The following is a 25,485-nucleotide window of genomic DNA, read 5'->3' on the forward strand; positions in this document are numbered from 1 at the left end:
CAGATGGGGGATGAGCCAGAAGAGGTGATGTCATGTGCCGGAGTGGTAGTGGTAGAGCGCATATGTTTGGGTTCCAAATATATTTTGAAAGCAGAGCAAGGATTTGGATGTGACGTGCAAAAGAAGGGTTTTAAGGACAACCTCAGGATCCGAATCCAGAGAGTGGGAAAGGGTAGATTTCATCATCAAGTGGAATGAGAAAGATTGTAGAAGGAGTATATTTTGAGAGGGTGCGGATCAGGATTATTCTAGATAATTAGAAACCCTCAATAACCGATCTTTTGTGTTACAAACACACCCAGTTTTATTACATTTTGTTTATTGTGCTTTGGGGACACTTTGTCCTTCACAAACTAAAAGTTTAAGGTAACCTTATGTCAAGCAAGTCTATCAGCACCATCTTCCAACAGCATTTGCTCACTTAGTGCCTCTGTGTCACACTTTGGTAATTCTCACAATATTTCAAACGGCTTCATTACTGTTACATTATTACAGTGATCTGTGATCAGTGAATTTTGATGTTATTGCCACAACTCAGTGAAGGTTCAGATGACAGCATTTTTGAGTAATAAATTATTTTGTAATTAAAGTAGGTACAGTGCTTTTTGAGACATGATGCTATTGTACACTTAAAAGACCACAGTATAAGCAAATGAGATCCTGCTGTATAGCACTGGGAACTGTAACTAGTCCCTTATGATGGAGCATGATAATATGAGAAAAAGGGTCACTTGCTATACAGTAGAAAATTGACAGAACACTGTAAGCCAGCTATAATGGAAAAAATAAAAATCATTATTAAAAAAAAAAAAAAAAGACTACAGTATAGAAGTTCTCCTACGGTGTCGCAGGTTAAAGATCTGGTAATGTGACTTTGGTCACTGCTGTGGCACGGGTTCAGTTCCTGGCCTGGGAACTTCCACATGCTGAGGACATGGAAAAAAAAAAGACTATAGTATATTATAAACATAATTTCTGTACACACTGGAAAATCAAAAAATGTACGACTTACTTTATTGTGATTATCACTATATTGCCGCCATCTGGACCATACGCCCATGTTTTAATTAATATCAGATATTGGTGATCAACATATAAGTCTGTATGTGTGTTAGAGGCAGAGAGAACATTGCAGGCAAAAAGAGCTCAGAGATTTGAAAAAATAAGGTACATTTCAGTGACCAGAGTAGTTTAGAATGGGCTGGAATTTAATGTGTATGTGGAGAGGAAGCAGGAGATAAAGCTGGAGAGGTAGGCAGGGGTCCAGTCATGGAGGTCTTCAGATATCATGCTGTGGGAGATGGACTTTATCTTGTAAGCACTGAGAAGGTTTTGAAGGGTTTTCTTAGCAAGATTAATAAAATAATCTTCCAGAATCTCCCTTCATGGGCTCAATCTTCCTGGCTAAAATTGCTGCCACCCATAGATAACTGTAAGGTCTCTATTAAACTGGAGAATGCTTTAAAACCATATTAGCCCACCAAGCCAGAAACGGCTTATCTTTTCAACCACCACCAAAATGAATGCATAGATATTGATATTTGATTCATCATATTCTGGACTTAAGTGAACATTTTCAGGCAACTACCTTTTCTAATCAGTGGATCCTATTAGCAGAGAGTGATGCAAATCACAAGAGTTTATATCCTTTTCCGGTCAGGCTATTGGCTTCGATTAGGCTTTTTCCACATGATCTACAGAGCAGTATATATTCTGGGATACAAAGAATTCTTAGATACTAGTTACTAGGGAGATTTTGTAATTTCTGAGTTCCAATTGGTCATATTTTCACAGAAGCCTGGATTTCCTTTCTTTTTGGCCATTGTGCTTCAAGTTACAGGGGTGTTTGTGTTTCCCAGGGCAGAGGATTAAAAATAAGCCTATGAACCAAACTCCTGACTTTCACAGTTCAATAATATGAGCTTGCCTGGTGGGGAGGGAGAACTGCTTGTCATCTAAATAGTCAGGAATTATTTTCTGCATTACTAACTAGACAAGGTAATCCCTAATAGCTTTCATTTATTTGATGGGAAATGTCAATCTATTAAAAAGACTGGTGCCCTTCACTTTGCTTTCAGGAAGGCATGCTGACTGAGCTATTGGAAAGGCACAAAATTTCTATATTCTACTCTTCTTATAAATGGCATTGTTATTAATGACATTTCTTTCTTCCATCCTCAAAATGATATACTTTAAATCAGGAGTCTTTTAAATGAGATTTCAACGGGAATCATTACAACTTGTGATCTATAAAATGAAAAGACTGAATCATGTGAAATTTAGGATCCATGTGTGTACTCTTTCATTTATTCATTTATCAAATATTTTTTAAATCAAATGAATAGGATATTAAGATTATATTTTTCCCAGGTCAGAATTTTGGTACATAATTCTGTTCTTATTTGGAGCACAAAATGTTATGTTCCAAAGCCGAGTGCTAGTCTACTTTTATTAACCCTTTCAAAAATCAGCTATGCCTACATTAATGATTAACAACCTTCCATCTCTGTAAACAAAGCCCTAGAATTTCAGCAAGGGATGCTGATAAGGTCAAACGTGAGGACTTTGTTAAAGAAAGCTATCTGGCATGCTGGCAGTTCCAGGTCACACTTCCTTTCTCTTATTTATTTTTTTAGGAATGAGAAGAAAAAATATCCTCTGTAAACTGATACAAGGATGACAGTCTTCAAGCACACTTGGAAGGGTCCCCTGGATGGTTAGGGACATAGCAAACGGTATTTGACTTGTGCCATAAGTGTCTAAAGGTGAATGCCTGGGTCTGTACCTGCCTCAGCCATATAGCTGAGAGCACAAAAGAAGATCACATTAAGAGAGGGCTGCACTTGGACTGAAGAAGGAGAAATGTGTCTGCCTTGTTGGGATCCTGCAAAAGAGCATCAGAGCATCACCCTAATCATATGTTAATCTTGCACAGCGAAGGAGTCACAACAGAGGAATGGCCTTTCACCAGCTCAGAGCTAGAGAAGGATGAAAGGACTGTCACGGCAAGGGAATTTCTATTAGAAGTCCCTAGTGATCAAAGGCCCTCACCAAATGCCCTCACAAAGGAAGAACCAGCAACTGCACATATCTCACCCAGAGGGCCCCCCGTGGTAGAAAACCACTGTGTTGATGCCATGAGACCTTATTCTCTTTCCCACCGAGGGCAAGCTTGAGGACATCTGTGAATTTTAAAATAGGATACTGAAAGAAAAAGAAAAAAGAGGAAGTCTCTCCATATCCTCACTGCAGACTTATCAGGTTATGGCAGGCTGATGAGAGAGAAGGTAAAAAGTTTTTACTTAGCATGACTACAATACTGAACTAATTGCTTAACACCTTTTTTTTTTTTTTTTTTTTTTTTTTTTTAGATGTGGGGAGGTCCTTAAAGGTAACAAATCACACAAGGACCTGCTAAGCCAGCCACAGTGAGATCAAAAGCTCCCTGATACTCATGTCCGTAGAGGGTATGTGTACTGGCATGAAAACTAGAGTCATCCTGAACATGCCACTATTACTTAATAACATCCAGTGCTTATGTAGTGCTTACCAAATACCACAGAATTAAAAAATATTCTCCAGGAGTTCCCATTATGGCTCAACAGAAATGAATCTAACATCCATGAGGATGCAGGTTCGATCCCTGGCCTCACTCAGTGAGTTAAGGATCTGGCACTGCCGTGAGCTGTGGTGCAGGTTGCAGATGTGGCTCGGATCTGATGTTGCTGTGGCTATGGTGTAGGCCACTGGCTACAGCTCCAGTTGGACCCCTAGGCTGTAAACCTCCATATGCCATGGATGTGGCCCTAAAAAAGGAAAAACAAAAAACATCCAATACTGTTTTTTATTTTTTTTAATCAAGAAAACCAAGGCATAAAGGATTTTAGGTAACATTCCAAGATCACAGAGCTGGGCATCCAAATTAGACAGGCTGCTTCCAGAGTTCATGTCCCTAACCATCTACTGTATTTCCCATGTGATTAAGTAGCCTTCCTTCACAGGCTTTAAAAGTGCCATAGAATGGTTACCATAATTCACTTCACTAATTCTATGTCTATATCATTCTAGGTTGCTTCCAATGTATTCTCGTTTAAAATGCCGTCCTTTTATAGATAATCAGCATCATGAATTATTAGAGAAATTCGAATCCAACTTACAGTGAAGTATCACCTCACACTGGCCAGAATGGACATTTTTATAATAAAAGTCTTTTTATAATAAAGGTCTACAAGTAACAAGTGCTAGAGAGGGTGTAGAGGAGAGAGAGCCCTCCTACACTGTTGGTGGCAATGTAAGTTGGTGCAGTCACTATGGAAAACCATATGGATGTTCCTCAGAAGACTAAAAATAGAGTTGCCATATGATCCAGCAATCTCATTCCTGGGCATATATCCAGAGAAAACTCTAACCTGAAAAAATACATCCACCCCTATGTCCATAGCAGCACTATTTACAATAACCAAGACATGGAAACAACCTAAATGTCTATCAACGAATTAATGGATAAAGAAGACATGGTACATATATACAGTGGAATATTACTCAGCCATAAAAAGAATGAAATAATGCCATTTTCAGCAACACAGATGGACCTAGACATCATCAAACTAAGTGAAGTAAGTCAGGCAGATAAAGACAAACATCATATGATAGGACTTATATATGGAATATAACCAAATGGTACAAATAAACTTATTTACAAAATAGAAACAGACTCAGAGACTTTCAAAACTAACTTATGATTACCAAAAGGGAAAGGTTGGGGGAGGGGTGGATTAAGGGTTAGGGTTTGGCTTATGCAACTACTGAATATGGAATGGATAGTCAACAGGATTCTGCAGTATAGCACAGGGAACTCTACTCAATATCCTGGGATAATCTATACTGGAAAAGAATCTGAAAAAGAATGGATATGTGTATGTGTATAACTGAATCACTTTGTTGTACAGCATAAATTATCACAACATTGTAAATCAAATTATATTTCAATAGAAATTTAAAAAATAAAAAAGGAAGAGAAAGACAAATACCATATGATATCAATTACATGTGGAATTTAAAATATGACACCAGTGAACTTATCTATGAAGCAGAAGCAGACTCGTGGTTTCCAAGGGGGCAGGACTGGAGTGGGAGTCTGGGATTAGCAGATGCAAAATAGTTTGTGTAGAACATATAAACAACAAGGCCCTACTGCACAGCACAGGGAATTATATTCAATATCCTGTAATAAACCATAATGAAAAATAATATAAAAATTATATATATGTATATAATTTAATATATATATATAACTGAATCACTTTATTCAGTAGAAATTAACACATTATAAATCAACTATGCTTCAATAAAATAAATTTTAAAAATAAAGTAAAATAAAATGCCATCTTTTTCAGACATTAAGTATATCCTCAAATCTCAATTGAATGCCTTCCTCTGTTGACTCTTTCTGCAAATTCCAAGAAATGCTTCATGAAAGAATGGAATTTTTAAGAGGTTTCTTGGATGATTACTTTCCTTTTACATGGAAAATACAGCATTGTTTCATATCACATAGCAAGTCAATAGTGGAATCTGGGAATAGGATCCAGGTTTCCTGAAGCCAGTTGAAAACTAGAATGTGTTTTCTTCAGTGAATTTGGGCAATCAACAAAGGGCTAATGAAATATTCGTAGAAGGGTAAGTGAGGAAGCCTTTTCAGTGAGGTTTCAAATCTGCCTATGTGATCAATAACACATGAGAACTTGGTGTGAAATCTTCAACTGCAACTCCAAGAAATGGAAAACAAACAATAATTTTGTTTTTTGAAAAGTTATTCTTAAGGGTCATACTTAAATTACACATGCTATTATTTCAGGTACTCAATTAACACACTCCCCAGAGCAAAACTTTGGTGCATAAATTAATATGGATTAGCTTAGCAAGAAAGCACATAAAATGTTTATGGGAACAGAGAAAATATGAATTGGCAAAGATGACATGAATAAAACTCTTCATATTTGAATAATATAGTGAGAGGCCTTAAGGGCTGGCAGAAGGAATAGAAAGACTAGAGGAATAGCAGACAGATATCAGGCATGGCTCTACCATTTATCTCCTGAGTGTTCATAGGGAAGTAGCCTATTACTTCCTTAATTTTACCATCCAGTGAATTGAGAAGGATAAAATTAACAATAGACATCACTTCCAGATACCTATACTGTGCTAGGTACTCTTTCACATGTTTTATATATAGACTCTCTCTTTTAACTTCATGATAATATTATGCAATAAGTAACATTCACATCTCTCTCTTTAAATAATTCACTCTATTATTTTTTTTTTCAGCTTTAGGACTGCACCTGTGGCATATGGATGTTTCCAGGCTAGGGGTCAAATCAGAGCTGCAGCTGCTGGCCTACACCAAGGCCATGGCAATGCCAGATCTGAGCCTCATCTGCGACCTACACCACAGCTTGTGGCAATGCTGGATCTTTAACCGACTGAGTCCAGGAATCAAACCCATGTCCTCATGGTCATTATATTGGGTTCTTAACCCACTGATCTACAACAGAAACTCCCTGATATCTCTTTTGCAGAGGCAAACCGAAGCTTCGAAACATTAATACGTCTGATCTAATATGACAGATTCTGGTTAATAGTGGAACCCAACTTAAACTGGGCTAGGATGGCTTCAGGGATTGCACTATTATTCCTATTTTGTTTACTCTCTTCTAGCCTTAGGTATGACAAAGATGTTAAAGGAATATATAAATCAATGCACATAATCAAGTAGGAGATTACAGTTTATTACTCATGGGAGAACCTAATTTATTTAGTCTTGCATATAATCTGTTAGGTTTAATTGCCCTTGAACACAGGTAATGTGATCAAGAGGCAATGGATTATTGGAAAGTGTGTAAAATTTAGACTCAGTCATACATCAGTTAGAACCCCAACTCCACTAGTGACTGGCCGAATAACATTTATACATGTCCTCATATATGTTCAATAGGGTGGGACTAGCTGCTTCCTAAGAAGCAACAAACATAAAATGTTGAGATTCGTAAACCATGGGGAGAAGAATGATGCAAGTTTCACTTCACAGAGGCTCTGTGATTTGTGGTGGCAGGTCAAGCAGCCAAAGGCCGGCCTCTGACCTTCCATCCAGTCCTCTTGACACTATCCCAGGTTGCATCCCTGAATTTATAGTTCAAATATCTGTTTATGAACAAAAGGCATAGCTCCCTACAGTTATTTTGAAATCACTTGAAAACTTGCTCTGTATCAAGGAGATGAGAATGAAAAATGATCTCAGGTCTATTTCCATACCAGTCCGGTCTGAAACCTGGCCAAATGGTGAGCCCGGCAGGATCATAGATATTGTTTTAAAAGAGCTCCAAAGAGCTCTGAGAGTTCAGGGACAACTCCAAGGTCAAGCCATGCAGAAGTGTGTCAGATCTTTAGCTCAATTACTCCATCACAGCTGAAAGGAAAAGTTGAGTAGGTGGCATTGAGAAGAGGAGTGTAACAAGATACTCTAGGTTTAACAGCTGAACCCAAGGCTGAGCTGCTTTAAAGACTGCCAATGCGCACTACTGTATATAAAACAAATGGTCAGCAGGGACCTGCTGTATAGTACAGGGAACTCTACTCAATATCCTGTGATAACCTATATGGGAAAAGAATCTGAACAAGAATGGATATGTGTGTATGTATAATTGAATCACTTGTGGTAGAGCAGAAATGATCACAACATTATAAATCAACTATATTTCAGTAAGACTTTGAAAAAGGAAAACAATAATACATTGAAATAAAAAGATGAATGACCCTCAACACTGATGGGTTTGCGCTCCTCCTATTTTCCAGTGCAACACCTCTCCTCTGCCATTCTCTATTTCTGGAAATATACAGTGCAGAGAATAGGTTCTTAAACAAATTTACACTCATCTATTTTTTTTTTTTTGTCTTTTTGCCATTTCTTTGGGCCGCTCCCAAGGCATATGGAGGTTCCCAGGCTAGGGGTCGAATCGGAGCTGTAGCTGCCAGCCTACGCCAGAGCCACAGCAACGCAGGATCTGAGCCGCGTCTGCGACCTACACCACAGCTCATGGCAACGCCGGATCGTTAACCCACTGAGCAAGGGCAGGGATCGAACCTGAAACCTCATGGTTCCTAGTCAGATTCATTAACCACTGTGCCACAACGGGAACTCCACTCATCTAATTTTAACAAAACCTGTAAGAGTATCTGCATCCATCCTTTTTGGTGGGTTCAGCTGGATGAGCAACTCAGAGAAACCTCAACTTCTGGTACTTCCCTTTTATATGATGCTACATAAATCTTGCCTACTTTTTCCTGGGCAACTGTTAGCTCTATAACAATAGCAAAAAGGCTAATAATAAAAGCTGCCCTGTACTGAGCGTATACTATATGCCAGACAACCTGAGAAACCTCATGCTGAGAAAAGTTAAATAACTCTCCTAACTGCTATGAGTTTTCATTCATTTGCCTCCCAAATGCCCTTCCAACAGTCCTGTGACACCTGTCAAGGAAATACCCTCTTCCTCATTTAGAAAATGGAACTATTATTCACCTTTATAAAGATAAATCTTAAAATTTATCTCCAAATGGAGACAAGCAGAACAGTAGCAAATAGATGAACACTGGTAAAGCTCTGTCAAAATTGGGGCAAGATTTAGAATTTGGAAGAATGTACACATTCTTGTTTCTGATCATTCATTTTACTTGCTGAATAAACAATATACTCAGAGTAAACTATTACCCTCTGTCTACACATCTACGAGTCTCTGAAGCACAGTAAAAAGAATAGAATAAATTACCCTGCAGAAATTCATTTCCCTTTAGGAAAAGTTAAAAGACCCCCCAGCATTGAGAAAATGAAGTCCTTTTCATGAATTGTAAGTTCTCTTTATTTTAAGCTTTAAAAAATAATTTCTTATTACAAATATAGTTTACATTTATTTTAGAAAAATTAGAAAATTTAGATAAGCAAAATAGAAAAAAATAACTTCTAGAAATTATATTGTGAATGAAAAACAGTGCTTTTTTTTTTTTTTTTTTTTGCTATTCATTGATTTCTCATAAACAGAAACTCACAGATACAGAGAACAAAGTAGTTGTTTCCAAAGAGGAGAGGACCAGGGGTGGGGCAAGACAGGGGAAGAGAATTTAGACGTACAAACCACTAGATATAAAACAAAGCTACAAAAACATAATGCAAAGCACTGGGAATATAGTCAGTATTTTATAAGAACTTTGTATGGAGTTTATTCTATAAATATATCCAATTATTGTGTGACACCTGACACTCATATAATATTGCAAATCAACTATAATTTCAATAGAAAAGAGAATTTTTAATTAGAGTTAACCCAAAGCACTCCTAAAAATTCCCAAGAGATGCTTTAAAAATGTTTTATGTCTCCTAAAAAAATGCTTATAATTTTTATGTTATCAAATAACAACGAGATAAACAGACAGATAAATTTTAAAAAGAATTCTTACAGCTCTACTTCTAGACCAGAACTTGTAAGCAGCAGCGATTCTGCCTCCCAGGGGATATTTGGCCATGTCAGAAGACATTTTAGGTTGAATGACTAGGGGTAGGTTCTTAACACTATTTAACAAGTAGAGTCCAGTGATGCTATGAAACATCTTACAATGCACAGGATAGCCCTCTGCAACAAAGAACTATCTAATTCAAAATATTAGCAATGTCGAGGTTAAGAAACCATTCACATGACAAGCTTGATACCTTATATGTAATCTCTAATTGTTGCTTACAAATATGCTTAATGCCACACAGAAAACTTGGTCTCATTCACTACTTACAGAATGATACCTATGCTATTTTTATGGTAAGTAACATATTTCTGGATTTAGTGCAGCTCTTTGATTTTATATTTGAAAAATCTCTAGGATGGCTTCATATTGTTTCATTTAGCTTTGTGTTTGGCTACATTATATCAATGCTGCATAATATCCTTTTAGCTCTCCAGGGTTACAAAAAGATTTCACCGGCAGACTCTTTCTATCCTGAGTAACACAACCACTCTCCTTACTGGTTCTTCACTCATCTCTCTCTACACATCTCCATGTTAGATGTGAAACTAAATCAAAGCTAAGGCACAGAGAAGGAACAAAGGGTAAGAAAAGAACCAATATAATATGTTGTCCAGAAAGCAAAGGAGGTAAAATATTTGCTTATCTTGAGTGGGGTTATGAAAAGTTTACTAAAAATATTATCAATATAAAACAAATGCAGAGTTCTTCATCTCTGTGTTACACGCCAAACATGAGTGGGATTTTCAATTTCTTTATATTTCAGATAGGCATCTTCTTTAATGATTTCAATGATTTAGCTGAATGCACTTGAAGTATGAAAGACTGATTATCACAAACAGTGAGTAAAACCAATAATGGGGGGGAGGAAATATTTTTAAGACTAAATAAATATAAGTGGATTTTTCTGTTTTTTTGGACACTCCCACAGATGCAGAATTCCTGGGCCAGGGATCAAACCTAAGCCGTAGCAGTGACAACACCAGATCCTTAACCATTATGCCCCTGGGGAACTCTTATAAGTGGGTTCTATATAGCTCAAATGGGCCCATTTAATTAGCCTTAAAATTTAAACATATCAAATAAAAGATATGGTGTAATCATGCCATAAGGCATTCAAAATGCATTTGTATTTTTCCTTTTACCTTGGGTCTCAAGTCATCTAACACCACTGTTGAATGGCAAGTGGAATTACTTTATCTTTATTGCTAGTAGTCAGCATGGCAACACAATTCTGACCAGATATGACACAGCTTTTTAGTATTTGTCTAGACTCCCTGCACACAACTGATTAAAAAAATATGTACTTTATCCTATCCACACATACACACAAAAATATACCTCATGGAATTAGAACACTGGCCAATATTAAATGGAACCATTTTACCTTTTTTAAACATTTCATCATGTATAACATCATTTACAGAGAAATTTTGTTTTATCCTTTTTTTAACCTTAAAGCAACTGTGTAAGTTTTCAAGAGTAAATAATTCTCAATCTCAACTTTAATATTTATTTAGGAAAGCCATGACCTGCCTCTGTCTGTGTTAGTTTTGCCTCTGGTCTCAATTTTCTCCTTTATCTCTTTTTTTCCTGTTCCACATTATGGACCAGAATGTAAGCACCAAGTCAATCAGCCACTTAGCACAGAAAGGGACAGAGGTCAAATCAACAAGCCATCAGAAACCACAATTAATTCTTCCTGGGCTGCCAGTGACTCAGGCCCCAGTCTAAGATCAATGCCCTCCTCCAATTCTTTGCAATGTAAAAAGAATAAGAACTTTACAGTAGATGCCCTGGTTAAATATCACTATGACAATAAAATAATGACTGGTTATAACAAGCAGCCTGAAGTCCTTGGTGAAAGTGCACATTCACAGACCCTAACCCAGATATTCTGATTCACCAGGAATCCAGCTTTTATAGAAAGTTCACATATTATCTGTTCTAAATACATGCAAGAATTTATAATGCAGTTTGTAGAATATGAGTTGTTTTATTCCCAGTTCTAATGTTGACTCGGAAGCATTGCAGAAGTTATTTAATTGAGCTAATATTTAGTTTGCCATCCATAAAATGGGAATAATCACATCTCTTTTGTTTTTAATATTAAAACATGCATTTAAAAGGCCTAATGCATAATTAATACATGATAAATGGTATATCGTTACTGATAATAGAATTCATCATCAACATTATCATCATCATTCTGTCTCCATTAATTCCTGTATTCTAATTTTAGAGAAACATAGCAGTTTTGAAGGAAATAATGAAAAACCATATATATTATATATATATATATATATATATATATATATATATAAAATGTTAGAAAACCTAATTAAAATCAGATGTACTGCAAAAAGGTGTGTGCTGTTACCATTAGGTTTTGCTGCTTTTGGCAAGAATCCTCTAGTTCCCCATCCTGCTCAGAGAAAGATATTCACTCTTTTATATGTCTTTTTTTTTAAAGACAAAGCGATTATTATTTAATAAATGTGATCTGATTTGTTGATAATATCACAAAATATGGAAACAATGGTACACTTTGTTAATATCCTTGTTGAATAATTTACGTAGTTAAATTTTGACTGTTTTTAAAAGGATCAGGCTCCGTTATAAATATACAGACAGTACAATGGAATATGTCAAACAAATTGGGGTATAATAAATAGGCTCATTTAAAAAATTCATTATCTAAGGAGTTCCTGTCATGGCTCAGTGGAAACGAATCTGACTAGTAACCATGAGGACACAGGTTCAACCCCTGGCCTCGCTCAGTGGGTTAGGGATCCAGCATTGCCGTGAGCTGCGGTGTAGATCGTAGACATGGCTTGGATATGGGGTTGCTGTGGATGTGGTGTAGGCTGGAGGCTACAGCCCCAATTCTACCCCTATCCTGTGAACTTCCATACACTGTGGGTATGGCCCTCAAATACAAAAGTAAAAAAATTAAAAATTAAAAATTCAGTATCTAAATTCAGAAACCTTTAACATGAAGGAAGCAAGAACCTGCTTAGATCTTGGACATTAGATGAAGATATACTCTCCCTCATCTAATAATAAGGATAAAACTACAGCATCATATTTCCATTTTTATATGCTGTACTATGAGCAGTGTCAAGTGTGATATCCCAAACTCAGAAAAACGTAATACAGTGATTTTAACCTAATGAAATTCATGAGAAAATACACTGAAATGTTAAATTTTACATGGCATAAACTTCTTGCTTTCATTGATGCATACATTGGCACATTGGCATTGAATGTCAGTTTTATTTTTACACAGGTAGGAGGACTTCTCCAATTAATAAAAAAGCTGAATTTCACCAAGGAGTGCCCAGTGTAAACACTACATTTATTGCAAATAGAAAACTGCACATAATGGAATCTTACCAACACTAATAGGCTTATATTATCAGGCCCATGAATGATAATGTTCCTAATAAAACCAATATTAGAATAAAATTCCAAGCACACCAATAAACCTGCTGCCGGAGTTATTTAATGTGCTTTTACGCAAGAAGCATGCGGCTCTAATTTAGATTCTGTGGGCGCAGCAGATTGTTATAACTCCAGTGGTTGCATGTGACGCTACCCAATAGATGATAAGTGGGGCGGGTCAGTTTGTCAGACTTTATCTCTAATTAGCACAAAAATGCAGCTGGAAACAGTAGCAAAGACTTGACCTTGTTAAATTAGACACTTTGGAGGAAGGGCAAATGAAGCTCTATTTTCTGAGGGAGGATGCCTATTATGCAGTAATCAAACGGTTCTGGCTTCGGGAGAGCCATATCCACCATTGAGACACAATGTATCAAGTCAATTCATACTACTACAGCCCTAGAGAAAGAGCTTCCCTTCTCTCTGAAGCATAGTCTTTCTTCTTCTCTACACACACACACACACAAGGTTACCTTTCTCGCAGTGGCTTCCTGTGAATCCAGAAGGACAGACACATTCGTTAGGAGCCACGCATGTTCCACCATATCTGCAGCCTTCTTCACAGAATGCTGTCACAAAAAAAATAAGGGATTTATCTTAGACAAAATGGCAATAATGGATGGACTTTGAAACAATTCATTCTCTCTTACATAGGGAATACATAACTATGTTGACATATTTAAAAGATGGGGTATACAAGAAGAAATAAATGCAATAATACCTATTTCACTGGTTTATATGAGATCAGCTGAGATGATGGATATAAAGTACCTGGTGCTAAATGGTAGCTGGTAAGAAAATCAACAGCTATAACTGTTGCTCTTAGTATGATTATTGATATATTTGAAATCGAAGAATAAATTGAGGAACTAGAAAGAACAGGATTGAGATAAAGGCAGAGGCATTAAAATACTACTTTGTAGATACTCTTTTTTTCATTAAACATCTTTTACTCAAATAAAAACATTTCCACATTATTTTTAAAAATTTTTCAGTAGTCAGTATGATTTTTAAGAACAAAACAAATTTAACTAAGTGCTTACTTTGGAATATATAAGATGTTTCCAGCATCTCCATAATAAAAACAAAACCTTGTTCTTAGAGAAAAAAAAATGTCTTAACACACCTCAAATTATTCCTTTAGGGAAAATGCATCAATGTGAATATGCTGTTTTGAGGGGGGTCAGGGCAAGTGGACTTGGTTAAGCCTTTTGATAAGCATTGCAAAGTCATCCTAGCCCCATTCTCAGTGCTACCCTGCTAGTCTTCCCAAATCTGATTATTTCCTCTATTATCCAGTAGCAGAGCATAGTTCCATGTCCTTCTGCTTGCTGTATTAAATATAAATGTTCACTTATGCATAATTGATTATCATCTCTTCCTCTACCCATTGGGCTATAGGACACATCAAGGCAAGAACTATGATTATTTTGTCTCCCCATGGTACCATAATCTCACAATCTAAGCCCACAGTAGATGCTCAAAAAATATTTGCTGAGTGATCTGGCCTACATTCTGCAGGTTGTTCTGACAGGGGAACTGTTCGAACAATTCTGCAACACTTCCATCCAAATAAATTATTATCAAACCTTGCTGGATAATCAATAATTTCATGTTCTAAACCTGCAAAATTTCTCATAAATGAAGATGACTGCAACTTGTTAACACAGAATTTCTCTTATTCATATGAGAGCTAGGTGAGCAAATATTTTTATTTTTATTTGCAGTTAGCAAATGTCACCTTGGAAAAAAGTCACGGTTCTATTTTGCCATCATCACATAAATAATGTGGGTCTAACTTTTAAAAGCCACATTATGTCTTTAGACAGTTAAATGCTAGTTCAAGTACATAGAACTTCTCACAATATTGTCATTTTCCACATTGTTTAATGTCCCTTGGATGATTTAACCTTCAGTAGCTTAGCAATTAATTGTGAGTTCCTTTGCTTCTGCCAGAGGACATACAGTGTATACCTTGCTGTTAGAATACCCATTTCCTCTTTCCAGCATCTCAGTGCCCTGAGACTATGCAAAAAAGGTTTAGACAGTATCTGCCTTGATATGTTCATCAGAAACAAAACATGTATTAAACAAATGTGTACAATTTGTAAAAACAAATGTATGCAAAAATTTCTTGTTCCCAAAATCACATTGTGGGCTCTAGTGACAAACATATCAAGTTAAGATAGCTGGAGTGTAGCTCTGTACCAAAGTAAATAACAAAATTTGCAAGCTAAAAGTGACAGATGGACATCTAGTTAAGGAAGAGTCCCAAGTGGCACCCAAAAAAGGCAGGGGCTTGGAAACGAGGGAGCTCATCCTGGGTTTCTTTGTGGCACAAACAGCATTTGATGTAGATATGAGTATCTGTGTGTGCACAGACATACACACACACACACAATCAGCAGACCTGGTTAGGAGACTTGGTGTTATTTTATAACAAGTGCGCTCTTGATTTACTCAACTCTTGAACAGAAATGATAAAAGAAGACTTTGTGAAGAAAGCATGACAGATTTGTGGTGTTCTAAAAATGTGCTGATATAATAAGTGAGATACTATGAGGATGAAATGAGTCAAGATTTTCAAGGGTCTTAAAATTATGTTTGGCCCATAATGTCAAGAATTTGGCTTAAATAAAATTAATTGGTAGCAATATTTTTATGACCATGGAACATGAAGCAGGAACAAATTATCTAATACCTTTATAATATAAACCCATCCTACAAGGTGTTCTGCTTCAACAAGATGGGTTTCAGGCATCACTTCTTCTTTGTGCTTGATTTAGTAGCAATAGCCCTTACCATGGAAACATCAGACCAGGTGTTAATGTTTCCAAATAAAAATGGTGAAGTGGGAGTTCCTGCTTTGCTCAGTGGTAACAAACCCAACTAGTATCCATTAGGATGTGGGTTTGATCCATGGCCTCTCTCAGCGGGTTAAGGATCCAGTGTTGCCATAGCTATGGGAGGTCTCAGATACAGCTCAGATCCTGTGTTGCTGTGGCTGTGGTGTAGGCTGGCAGCTGCAGCTCTGATTCAACCCCTGGCCTGGGAACTTACATATGCCATAGGTCTGGCCCTAAAAAGCAAAACAAAACAACAGTGGTGCAGTGGGGGCTCATAAACCAAGTGCTCCCCTCTAAGGCTGCACAGGTGATTAGGAGCAGAGCCAAGATCCCAGCAAAGACTTCTTTGGCTTCAAAATCTCACCACCTCTTTTTAAGTCATAGTGCAGAGTCATCTGCAATTTGGTATTCACATAGGCAGGTTTATTCCTTTTTTGAATAGTTCCAGAAGAGTAAGGGAACCAACTACAAATTGTAAGAACCAGAATCTGTCCAAATTGCACGTTTCATTGAAGAAAGGGTATAGGGAGTTGTGCAGGTTCATGCACCTATTATCTAAACTCTATTTCTGTCCACTTTTAGTCACATTTCACCCAATACAGATATAAATTATTTTTAATGGAATTTGTCTGGAATAAAGATAAAATCCACTACCTACTTGAACCTAAGGCTGTACGACACAGCAATTTCAAAAAACACACAGACAAATATAAAAGGATAATGTCATCCAAAACTTAAGCTATTCTGGATAAATCAAAGTGCAAGTTTTCTTTAAATACCTCATAAAAGAAGAAAACACACTATTGTATCCTATTTTAAGGAATTGCATAGATTATTTCTATCTGGATTGGCCCTTCTTCATCAACTATGAGCCTAGCATTTCTTCTGGTACTCAGAGGACCTATAATTTCACAGCATTGCTTAGTTGATGTCATAACTAAAATAAGAAGCCAACCTACATAGTACTATCCCTCCTCCTAGTTTCTAAGAAGACAGGATGATAGAAACCACACAGTCCAAATTTTTTATCTATATTTATGAGCAGTGTGACCCAAGCAAATAATTTCATTCCTCTGGAACTCAGTTTTCTCAAGAGTAAAGCCATAATGATAATAATGAAAACACCACGCTGTGAAATTAAATTAAACTAGCAAAGTAAACCACCCAGCACAGGGCATCGCAGGTGGGATGTTAAGAATTGGATGGGATTGTTGTTATTTACCACCAGGTCTCTGCTTTTCCAAATATCAACATTATAATGGACCAGTTTCTCATCTAGATTCTGGAAATGCAGCAGTGAAATGATCCCTGCACTATGGCATGTATTCTTTAGTGAGGGCTCATTGTCACCCCTTCCTTGACATGGTGACCTCAGTAGTACCATGTGGTTTGCAATGGAACTTAGAATCATAGCTCCCTTGCAAACTCAGAAAAACATAGACATCATGGGTGTGTTACTATGCTAAGTTATTGACCACTTTCTAGATTCCAAAGCATGGCCTATAGATGGTAGCTATTCAACGAGTTGACAAGTGTGCCATTACAATGCCATTTATTATTCACTTACTACCCTGGGGGAGAAGTTGGATGGGATCAACTCTAAAATGGTATGATTCTATTTTTTAAAAGGAATCCTCCTACTGTGCAAGAAAATAAATTTTAAAAATCAAAATTGAGGGAATTTATCCACATAAGGACAGTTTTTTATATTATAAAAATTCTCAGCGTGTGAAACGCAACTTGGATTTTGAGGGGAACAGAACGAGAAGGTGGGTTTGCAGATGCCAGTTTTGTGGATGCCCAGTATCATGGCCATGTGCTCAAACTGACAAAAGCAGTTTTACTCTAATAAAAAGTAATAGCCCTTCAAGTTCTAAGCACTTGGCATAATCCTCTTGAAGTGTAACTGGCATATATTTAATTCCTAGAGACATGCTGTATTCCGAAAAAAAATAAGGAAACCTATAAGTTTCAACACCAACTATTAGAAGGAAACCCTTTTCCTCCCTCTTGGTTTCCTTGAGGAAGCATTTTCTTTCAGCTTATCTCTGACCTCTCTTTGCAAGATTTGTTCACTCAGCTGCTGAGGAGGTAGAAAGATTTATTTTACTGGTACATTTGGAAAAAATATCTGTGAGGTCAATGTTTCTTTGGTGGGAGAAAGGGGAGGATAGGCTGAGAAGGATTTATGATTAGGAGTAATTGTTACATTTCTAGCTTTATTTTGGATCATGAGTTACTCAGTATGAATGCCATTATTAAAAATAACTATCAAGGAGTTCCCATTGTGGCTCAGGAGGTTAAGAACTGGACACTGTTTCCATGAGAATGTAGTTTGTTCCCTGGACTTGCTCGATGGGTTAAGGGTCCAGCATTGCCACAAGCTGCAGCATAGGTCACAGATGCAGCTTGGATCCAGTGTTGCTGTGGCTGTGACATAGGCCAGCAACTGCAGCTCTAGTTCGATCCTGAGCCCAGAAACTTTCATATGTCCCAGGAGTGGCCATAAAAAAAAAAAAAAAAAGAACACTATCAAGCTATCTAAATAAACAAAAGCTGGCCACCATGGGCTAGTAGTTACAAGGTGTCATGAATCAAAGGTCCTAATTAATTTGATTATGTGCCCCTATGTTTTCAGATGGAGGAGAAAATATTTAAAATCTGGCCAGGCTGAGCAAAACTCCAGGCCCCCCAGGCTTGTCTCTTGGGAGTGAGCTACATTCAAATGGTATCAATTTTCCTCACCTCTCTGATGACACTTTTCTCTGTTGGAGTCAGTGGGTAAATTGGTTTTATTCTGTGTTTATCCTTAGCAAAGCAACTTGGCTTACAGACTTAAACTCATGTTCTCCAATCCAGCTCTGTCAACAAAAAGGTGAGCTCATCTCCTCCATGTTTGCTTTCTGGTTTATTTCTCACCTTGTTCAGAACATAATATTTATCAAAGGCCCCCTCAAACATTTCGGTTGCCACAAGATGGGGTCTACAAGCCACTGGCATTTGGTGAGTAGAGGGCAGAGATTCAACCCTATCACTTACTATTTGTGTTGTATCTGCAGCACTGATAGCCATTTCCACTCTTCATTTCAGCAGTACTAATAATAATGACAACAGTGATGGTGGAGTTCCCATTGCAGTGCAGTGGTAATGAATCCAACTAGGAAATATGAGGTTGTGGGTTCGATCCCTGGCCTCACTCAGTGGGTTAAGGATCCGGCATTGCCATGAGCTGTGGTGTAGGTCACCAATGAAGCTCAGATTTGGCCATTGCTGTGGCTATGGTATAGGCCAGCGTCTACAGCTCCAATTTGATCCCTAGTCTGGGAACCACACATGCCGCAAGTGCAGCCCTAAAAAAAAAAAAAAAGAAAAGAAAAGAAAAGAGTGATGGTAAATTCCGTTTATTGAAGACCTATTGAAGTGCCATATAGATGGAATACTCTATTTCATCTTTACAGCAATGTTGTGCATTAGTCATACTATCCTCCTTTTCAGATGAAAAGGCTAGCTTAGAGAAGGAAGTGACTTATCAAAGGCTGCATGGCTATTATGTGGCATCCTAGGTTTCAAGCTCAGAGTCCTAACTACATTACTAAGCTGTCTCCATTTAGGGCTTTGCCACCTACCATGTGCAGATAATGTGCTGGGTGCTGAGAAGTCTAAAAGTAGACAGGAAAATTGTCCCTATCCCCAAGAAACTTACAGAGAGTGACATATAAAAAAAACCAAGCACAATAAAAAGTGATCAATGCCATGGTAGCAGCAGGAATAAAGTGCTGAGAGAATGTGCAGGAGAAAGTGATTAATTGTGCCTAGTGCACTGCAGCAAAGCTTTGCCACAGAGCTGGCATTTGAGCTGGGCCTGGAAGAATGACTGGGATATTTTTTGCCAGGTAGAGAAGTACAGGAAAAAGATATAGTTCAGGTCAAGGTTTTGTCCCACAGAAAGGTGCCGAATAAATGAAGAAAATGAACAGGTGTTTATAACACACATAAAGGTCAGAGGTTGAACATTAGAATGGAACACAGCAAGCAACTTATACAACTCAACAGCAAAAAAGCCAACCACCCAATGGAAAAATGGGCAAAAGACCTGAATAGACTGTTCTCCAAGGAAGATATACAGATGGTCAACAAGCACATGAAAAAATGCTAAGCACCCCTGATTATCAGAGAAATGCAAATCAAAACTACCATGAGATAACACCTCACACCAGTCAGAATGGCCATATCATTAATAAGCCCACAAATAACAAGTGCTGGAGGGGCTGTGGAGACAAGGGAACCCTCCTGCACTGCTGGTAGGAATGTAAACTGTTCTCCATAGTGGTACAGCCACTATGGAGAACAGTATGGAGGTACCTTAGAAATCTATACATAGAACTACCATATTTTATGGCCCAGCAATCCCACTCTCGGGCATATATCCGGACAAAACTTTCCTTAAAAAAGACAAAAGCACCCACATGTTCATTGCAGCACTATTCACAATAGCCAAGACATGGAAACAACCCAAATGTCCATCAACAGACAATTGGATTAGGAAGATGTGGTATATATACACAATATAATACTACTCAGCCATAAAAAAGAATGACATAATGCCATTTGAAGCAACATGGATGGAACTAGAGACTCTCATGATGAGTGAAGTAAGTCAGAAAAAGAAAGATAAATACAATATGATATCACTTATAACTGGAATCTAATATACAGCACAAATGAATATTTCCATAGAAAAGAAAATAATAGACTTGGAGAATAGACTTGTGGCTGCCCAGGGGGAGAGGGAGGGAGTGGGAGGGATCAGGAGCTTGGGGTTAATGGATGCAAACTATTGCTCTTAGAATGGATTTACAATGAGATCTGCTGTGGAGCATTGAGAACTATGTCTAGATACTTATATTACAACACAGCAATGGGAGGAAAAAGTATGTATACATGTATGTGTAACTTGGTCCCCATGATGTACAGAGGAAAAAAAATAAAAAATAAAAAAAATAATGGAACACAGTAAGCCATGTGGAGAATCAGAGGCATTTCACAATCTCAACCATCCTCTCCATCAACTCATCTCCTGTGTACTTTCTGGATTTGTCAGTTATCTCAAGGTACAAAATAGTGTGCTGCTTGTGTGTTAGCATGTAGACATTTTCCTATTCATTATTCTAGTGGGTGGTTTAAGACAGTGTTTTGCTGATAATTTCTAGTACACTAAATAGTTAGAAATAAGTGAGTTTTATATAAGATATTCCTTACATACATGAGTAGACAACCAGAAATACAAAATTTACTCTTGGTATGTGTAATGAATTCTGGTATTTTTTATTGTACTGCCTTGCATTACGTTATATTGGATTACCTTCCTTATATGGTACTCTATTGTATTCTGTTGTATATATTTATAAAAATAGCTATTTTCCAATGACTTGCCTTCCCAACCCACTACACCTGTGGTTTAAACCATGCAGTTATTTCATACACTCTTGGTAACTGCTGTATGTTTCTAGTCCACAGCATTTTGTGACTGGATGGGGGTGTAGAGTCACTTTTATATCAATCTTGAAATCTCAAATTTAGATCATGGTCTAAGCTCCAGAAAGCCTGATAAGAAAATGTCTACAAGTGTTATTTTCGATGGATTCAGTTGCAACTGAGATTATTTGGCCTGCTAAGTTGAAATATTTGCTCTCTAGGCCTTTATGGAAAAATCTGTTACAAAAGGTAAACTAGATAGGAAGGGCACAGCTTAAAGGGAAAGAGAATGTACTATTTTGCACTTGGGGGGATGCTGTATATATGCTTCTGTAACTGGGCTGTGAGATTCATAAGGACCCTGGTCATGCTTTTTGCAATCCTGCCTTCCTCTAAATCATCCTGAACTCTGGTGATACTGAACCCATCTGTGTTGGTAGAGTAAATTAATTATATAGAGAAAATGAAAAGTTTGAGAAAACAGTCTTGTGTATAAACTAACTGTATCATGAAATTTGAGGTGAACATTTGACCAAGTCAGATCATTCCAGCTTTATCAATTTATCAAGCATCTACCATGTGCTTGACACCAGACACTCTAAAAAGATATGATTCCTGTTTTGCAGGATCTATGATTCTAATACAATAGTTCTCCCTGAGGGCAATTTCCCCCCAGGGGACATTTGGAAATGTCAGAAGACCTTTTTAGTTGTTACAACTGGAAGAATACTGCAAAATACCCTACATGCGTAGGACAGCCTCCTAACAAAGAATGACCCAGCCCAAAATGTCAACATTGTAAAAGCTAACAAGAGAGAGTCCCTTAGTTTAGTAATTAATAAATAATTATTCAGTACTTTCTTTTTCTTTCTTTTTTTTTTTTTTTTAGGATCACACATGCAGCATATGGAAGTTCCTAGGTTAGGGGTTGAATTGGAGCTGCAGCTGCTGGCCTATGCCGCAGCCACAGCAATGCCAGATCCAAGTCATGTCTGTGACTACACCACAGCTCACAATAACACCAGATCCTTCACCCACTGAGAAACCTGAATCTTCATGGATACTCGTCAGGTTCATTTCCGCTGACCACAACAGGAACTCTCTTATTGAGTGCTTTCTCTACCAAGGATTATTCTGAGAACCAAGACTCAAACAGACAGATAAAAACATTTCAACATATGGGTTTATGTTCTAGGGGAAGATACAGAATAACAAACATGGCAGTGACATAGCAAGTTTGCCTCTGGCAAACAATAGAGCAGAGCCAGAGGATGGGAAGTGTGCCAGTGGGACAGTTTGCAATCGAACAGGATGATCACTGAAGGCCTTGCTGAGAAGTTAGCATTGGAGAAAAGACTCAAAAAGGAGAAAGAGTGAGCCACACAGGTATCAAGCAGAAGAGTGTTCCAGGCAGCAGATACGGCAAGTGCAAAGGCCCCAAGGAACAGACTGTGGGGATTGCATAAACTGCTTTACAGATCTTAACAATACATAAAGCCAAAAGAAGTAGGAAGGGAAAGGATTGAGTCTGCCTGAAAGGTCAAGAATGGCTCCACAACTGAATCAGAAAAATAAATCATAAACAATGAGGCAGAGGGGGATCAAGAGTGTTACAGTTGGGGGAAGGAAGAATGTAGCAAAGGTATAGAGGCACCAAGAAAGACCGGTTAGAACCAAAGGAGGCTTCAGCTGCCTGAAGAGGGGCTGTGAGGAAGGAGGAACCAGGGCTTAGCTGGGATTTTATGAGCCCAGGATTTGGGCCACCTCACAAATGGGGCTGCTTCTGCTCTGCCTGTCTCCCTACATACCTACCTAGGGTCTTATAAAGGATTTAGGACTGCCAATGTTATCTCCACTCCCCCACCCCCACATTTCAATTTCATTCAGAATAAGAGTGGTCTTTTGCTTAGGAAGGCAGCATCAAAATGTTGAATGTGAATTCCTTTTTATAATTTACAAAGCTCTGAAATGTAGAATTGGAGGAATCATATAAAAGGAAGAGCAATTCCACAGGTAATTACTAAGAACTTGGGAATGAGGGATATTCAACTCTGACTGGGGGACGGGTTCAATCAATGATACTTCACCTACACAACCCCACAACCTGGGTACCTCAGGAAGTCTTCAGTACTACCTCTGGGATGAGCAGTTAAGAGGACGACTCTGGAAAGAGAGCCCTAGGTTACAGTCCTGGCTCTAGCCCTTATTAGCTGGTTGATTTTTCCCCTAGCTGTATGGAGATATAATTGATATATAACATTGTGTAAGTTTTGAATGTAAGTGTGTCAATTTGATACATTTATATTTTGCAAAATGATTATACTTTGATTGATTTTGGAAAGTTCCTTCATCTCCTTGAGCATCAAACTCATCTGCATAACTAGGTCACTAAGAGAACCTACATCACACTGATATCACCAGGTTTAAATGATACAGTGAGGGTAAAGTACTTGGCATAATGTCCACACATCATAAATGCTCAATAAACATTAGTTTTTTTTTTTAATCTGCCAATCTCTTCATCTCTGGGTTAATTAATATAGTTCATCATAGTCTTTCAAATATCAAAACTCTTTGCAGACTTCCTTCCCGAAGTGGCACGCAAACTGATGACAGTTTGTGAGCTTCTTGAGCTCTGGAATCAGTAATGAAGAGTGGCAGGGACTGGGAACTTGAAGTAAATAGATGCAGAATGTTGCCTTTGGGATGGATTAGCAATGGGATCCTGCTGTGTAGCACTGGGAACTCTGTCTAGTCACTTATGTTGGAACATGTAGTGTGAGAAAAAAAGAATGTATACATGTAAGTATAACTGGGTCACCATGCTGTACAATAGAAAAAAATATATATATATATACATAAATAATTAAAAAATAATAATGAAGGCAATGATGGGGTGGGGGGATTAAGACAAAACCTAAGGAGAAGAATAGAATGAGAGGTGATGCTCACATTTCCAAAAGCAAAATCCAGGAAGTTAGCTAGGGACTCCCTAGGATGTAAAAACTAAGGCAGCAGTCAAATTACATCTTTGCAACAAAAACTCTTAAGGCAATTCAAAATTTGGTGTTCAGCATTTACAGGAGCGTTAAGAAATGGGAGCTTTTAAGTGCTAGCTGTGAAAAGCAGTTGAGAAGAAAGCCTGGGGTGAGAGGGTCAGAAAGTTTCCTGATGCACTGCCATATTGGAGCCTGACACATCTATTACCCCTGGAGTCCACAGTCGAGAGACTTTTAAGAAATAAATTCCAGCAAGCTCTCTCCCAGGGAAAAGCATTCCATGATTTTATATAACTGTATGGAATTAGATGTTAAATCTTGGGTGAGATATGGATCCCAGCTGCAGCATCAGTAGCTGGATAATTCAGGTGGCCCTGAGTTCCCACAGGAGCTCTTCCATTCCCCACCTCCATAGTGAAACCTGACCAGTTTCTCAGATTTGTAAAGCATTTTTTTTCTTTTGTTTTAAAAAGTGCTTCATGAGGTAATTTCTAGTGATATCTTCATTCTGTAAATGGGAAAACTGAGAGGAGAGAAGTATTTGCCTAGCTCAAGAGAAAGTTAATTAGGAAGCAGAGACAGGGTCCTAGGCTGAGGGATTCTGCCACAGCATCAGGTGCCTGAGAAGGGATGCCAGCTTCATTCGGTGGGAGAAAATTAATTTGGGGTTTTAGAAAGTGGGGAATGGGGGTGAGGAAAGAGGGAAGAAATAAGAGGGGAGGGAATATGAAAGGAGAAAATGAATAGAGGAATGAAAAAGAATTACCTTACAATCAGACACTGCAACAAACACTTCTCTCCCCACCCCCACTCTCTAATACCTAACACAGACACCTAGGCTCGGATGAGAGGCTTCTGGAAACGGGTACCATGGGTGCTGACCTCACATAAGCCATTTTCCAGCTGTGTAACCTGGGGCTAATCTAGAAATATCTATGAACTCTATTTTCCTCATAAGAAATGGAAAGGAAAATAGTATCCTTTTTGCATGGTTATTATGAGGAATAAAGGTTACTGCAGGTCAAATACTAATTTCCAGTTGATCAAAAGATTTTAACTGTTATTGATATTATTATTATTATTATTTATATACATACATACACAGTGGGGAAACCCATCTGGGGATAAATACACAGATGTGGGGGGCCAAAGGA

The 25,485-nt window shown here is 37.8% G+C and overlaps 1 protein-coding gene across 4 annotated transcripts in view; it reads right to left on the minus strand.

Moving 5' to 3' along the window:
* Positions 1–25,485, minus strand: part of NELL1 (neural EGFL like 1) — a 945,441-nt gene that overhangs the window by 232,635 nt on the left and 687,321 nt on the right. For all 4 annotated transcript variants that reach the window (XM_021085298.1, XM_021085297.1, XM_021085300.1 and 1 more), the window contains one exon: positions 13,485–13,580. In XM_021085298.1, coding sequence (XP_020940957.1) covers positions 13,485–13,580 — 96 coding nt within the window. The remainder of the gene's footprint in view (positions 1–13,484; positions 13,581–25,485) is intronic.

The sequence above is a fragment of the Sus scrofa genome, chromosome 2 (genome assembly GCF_000003025.6).
Source record: "Sus scrofa isolate TJ Tabasco breed Duroc chromosome 2, Sscrofa11.1, whole genome shotgun sequence".
Classification (NCBI taxonomy): domain Eukaryota; kingdom Metazoa; phylum Chordata; class Mammalia; order Artiodactyla; family Suidae; genus Sus; species Sus scrofa.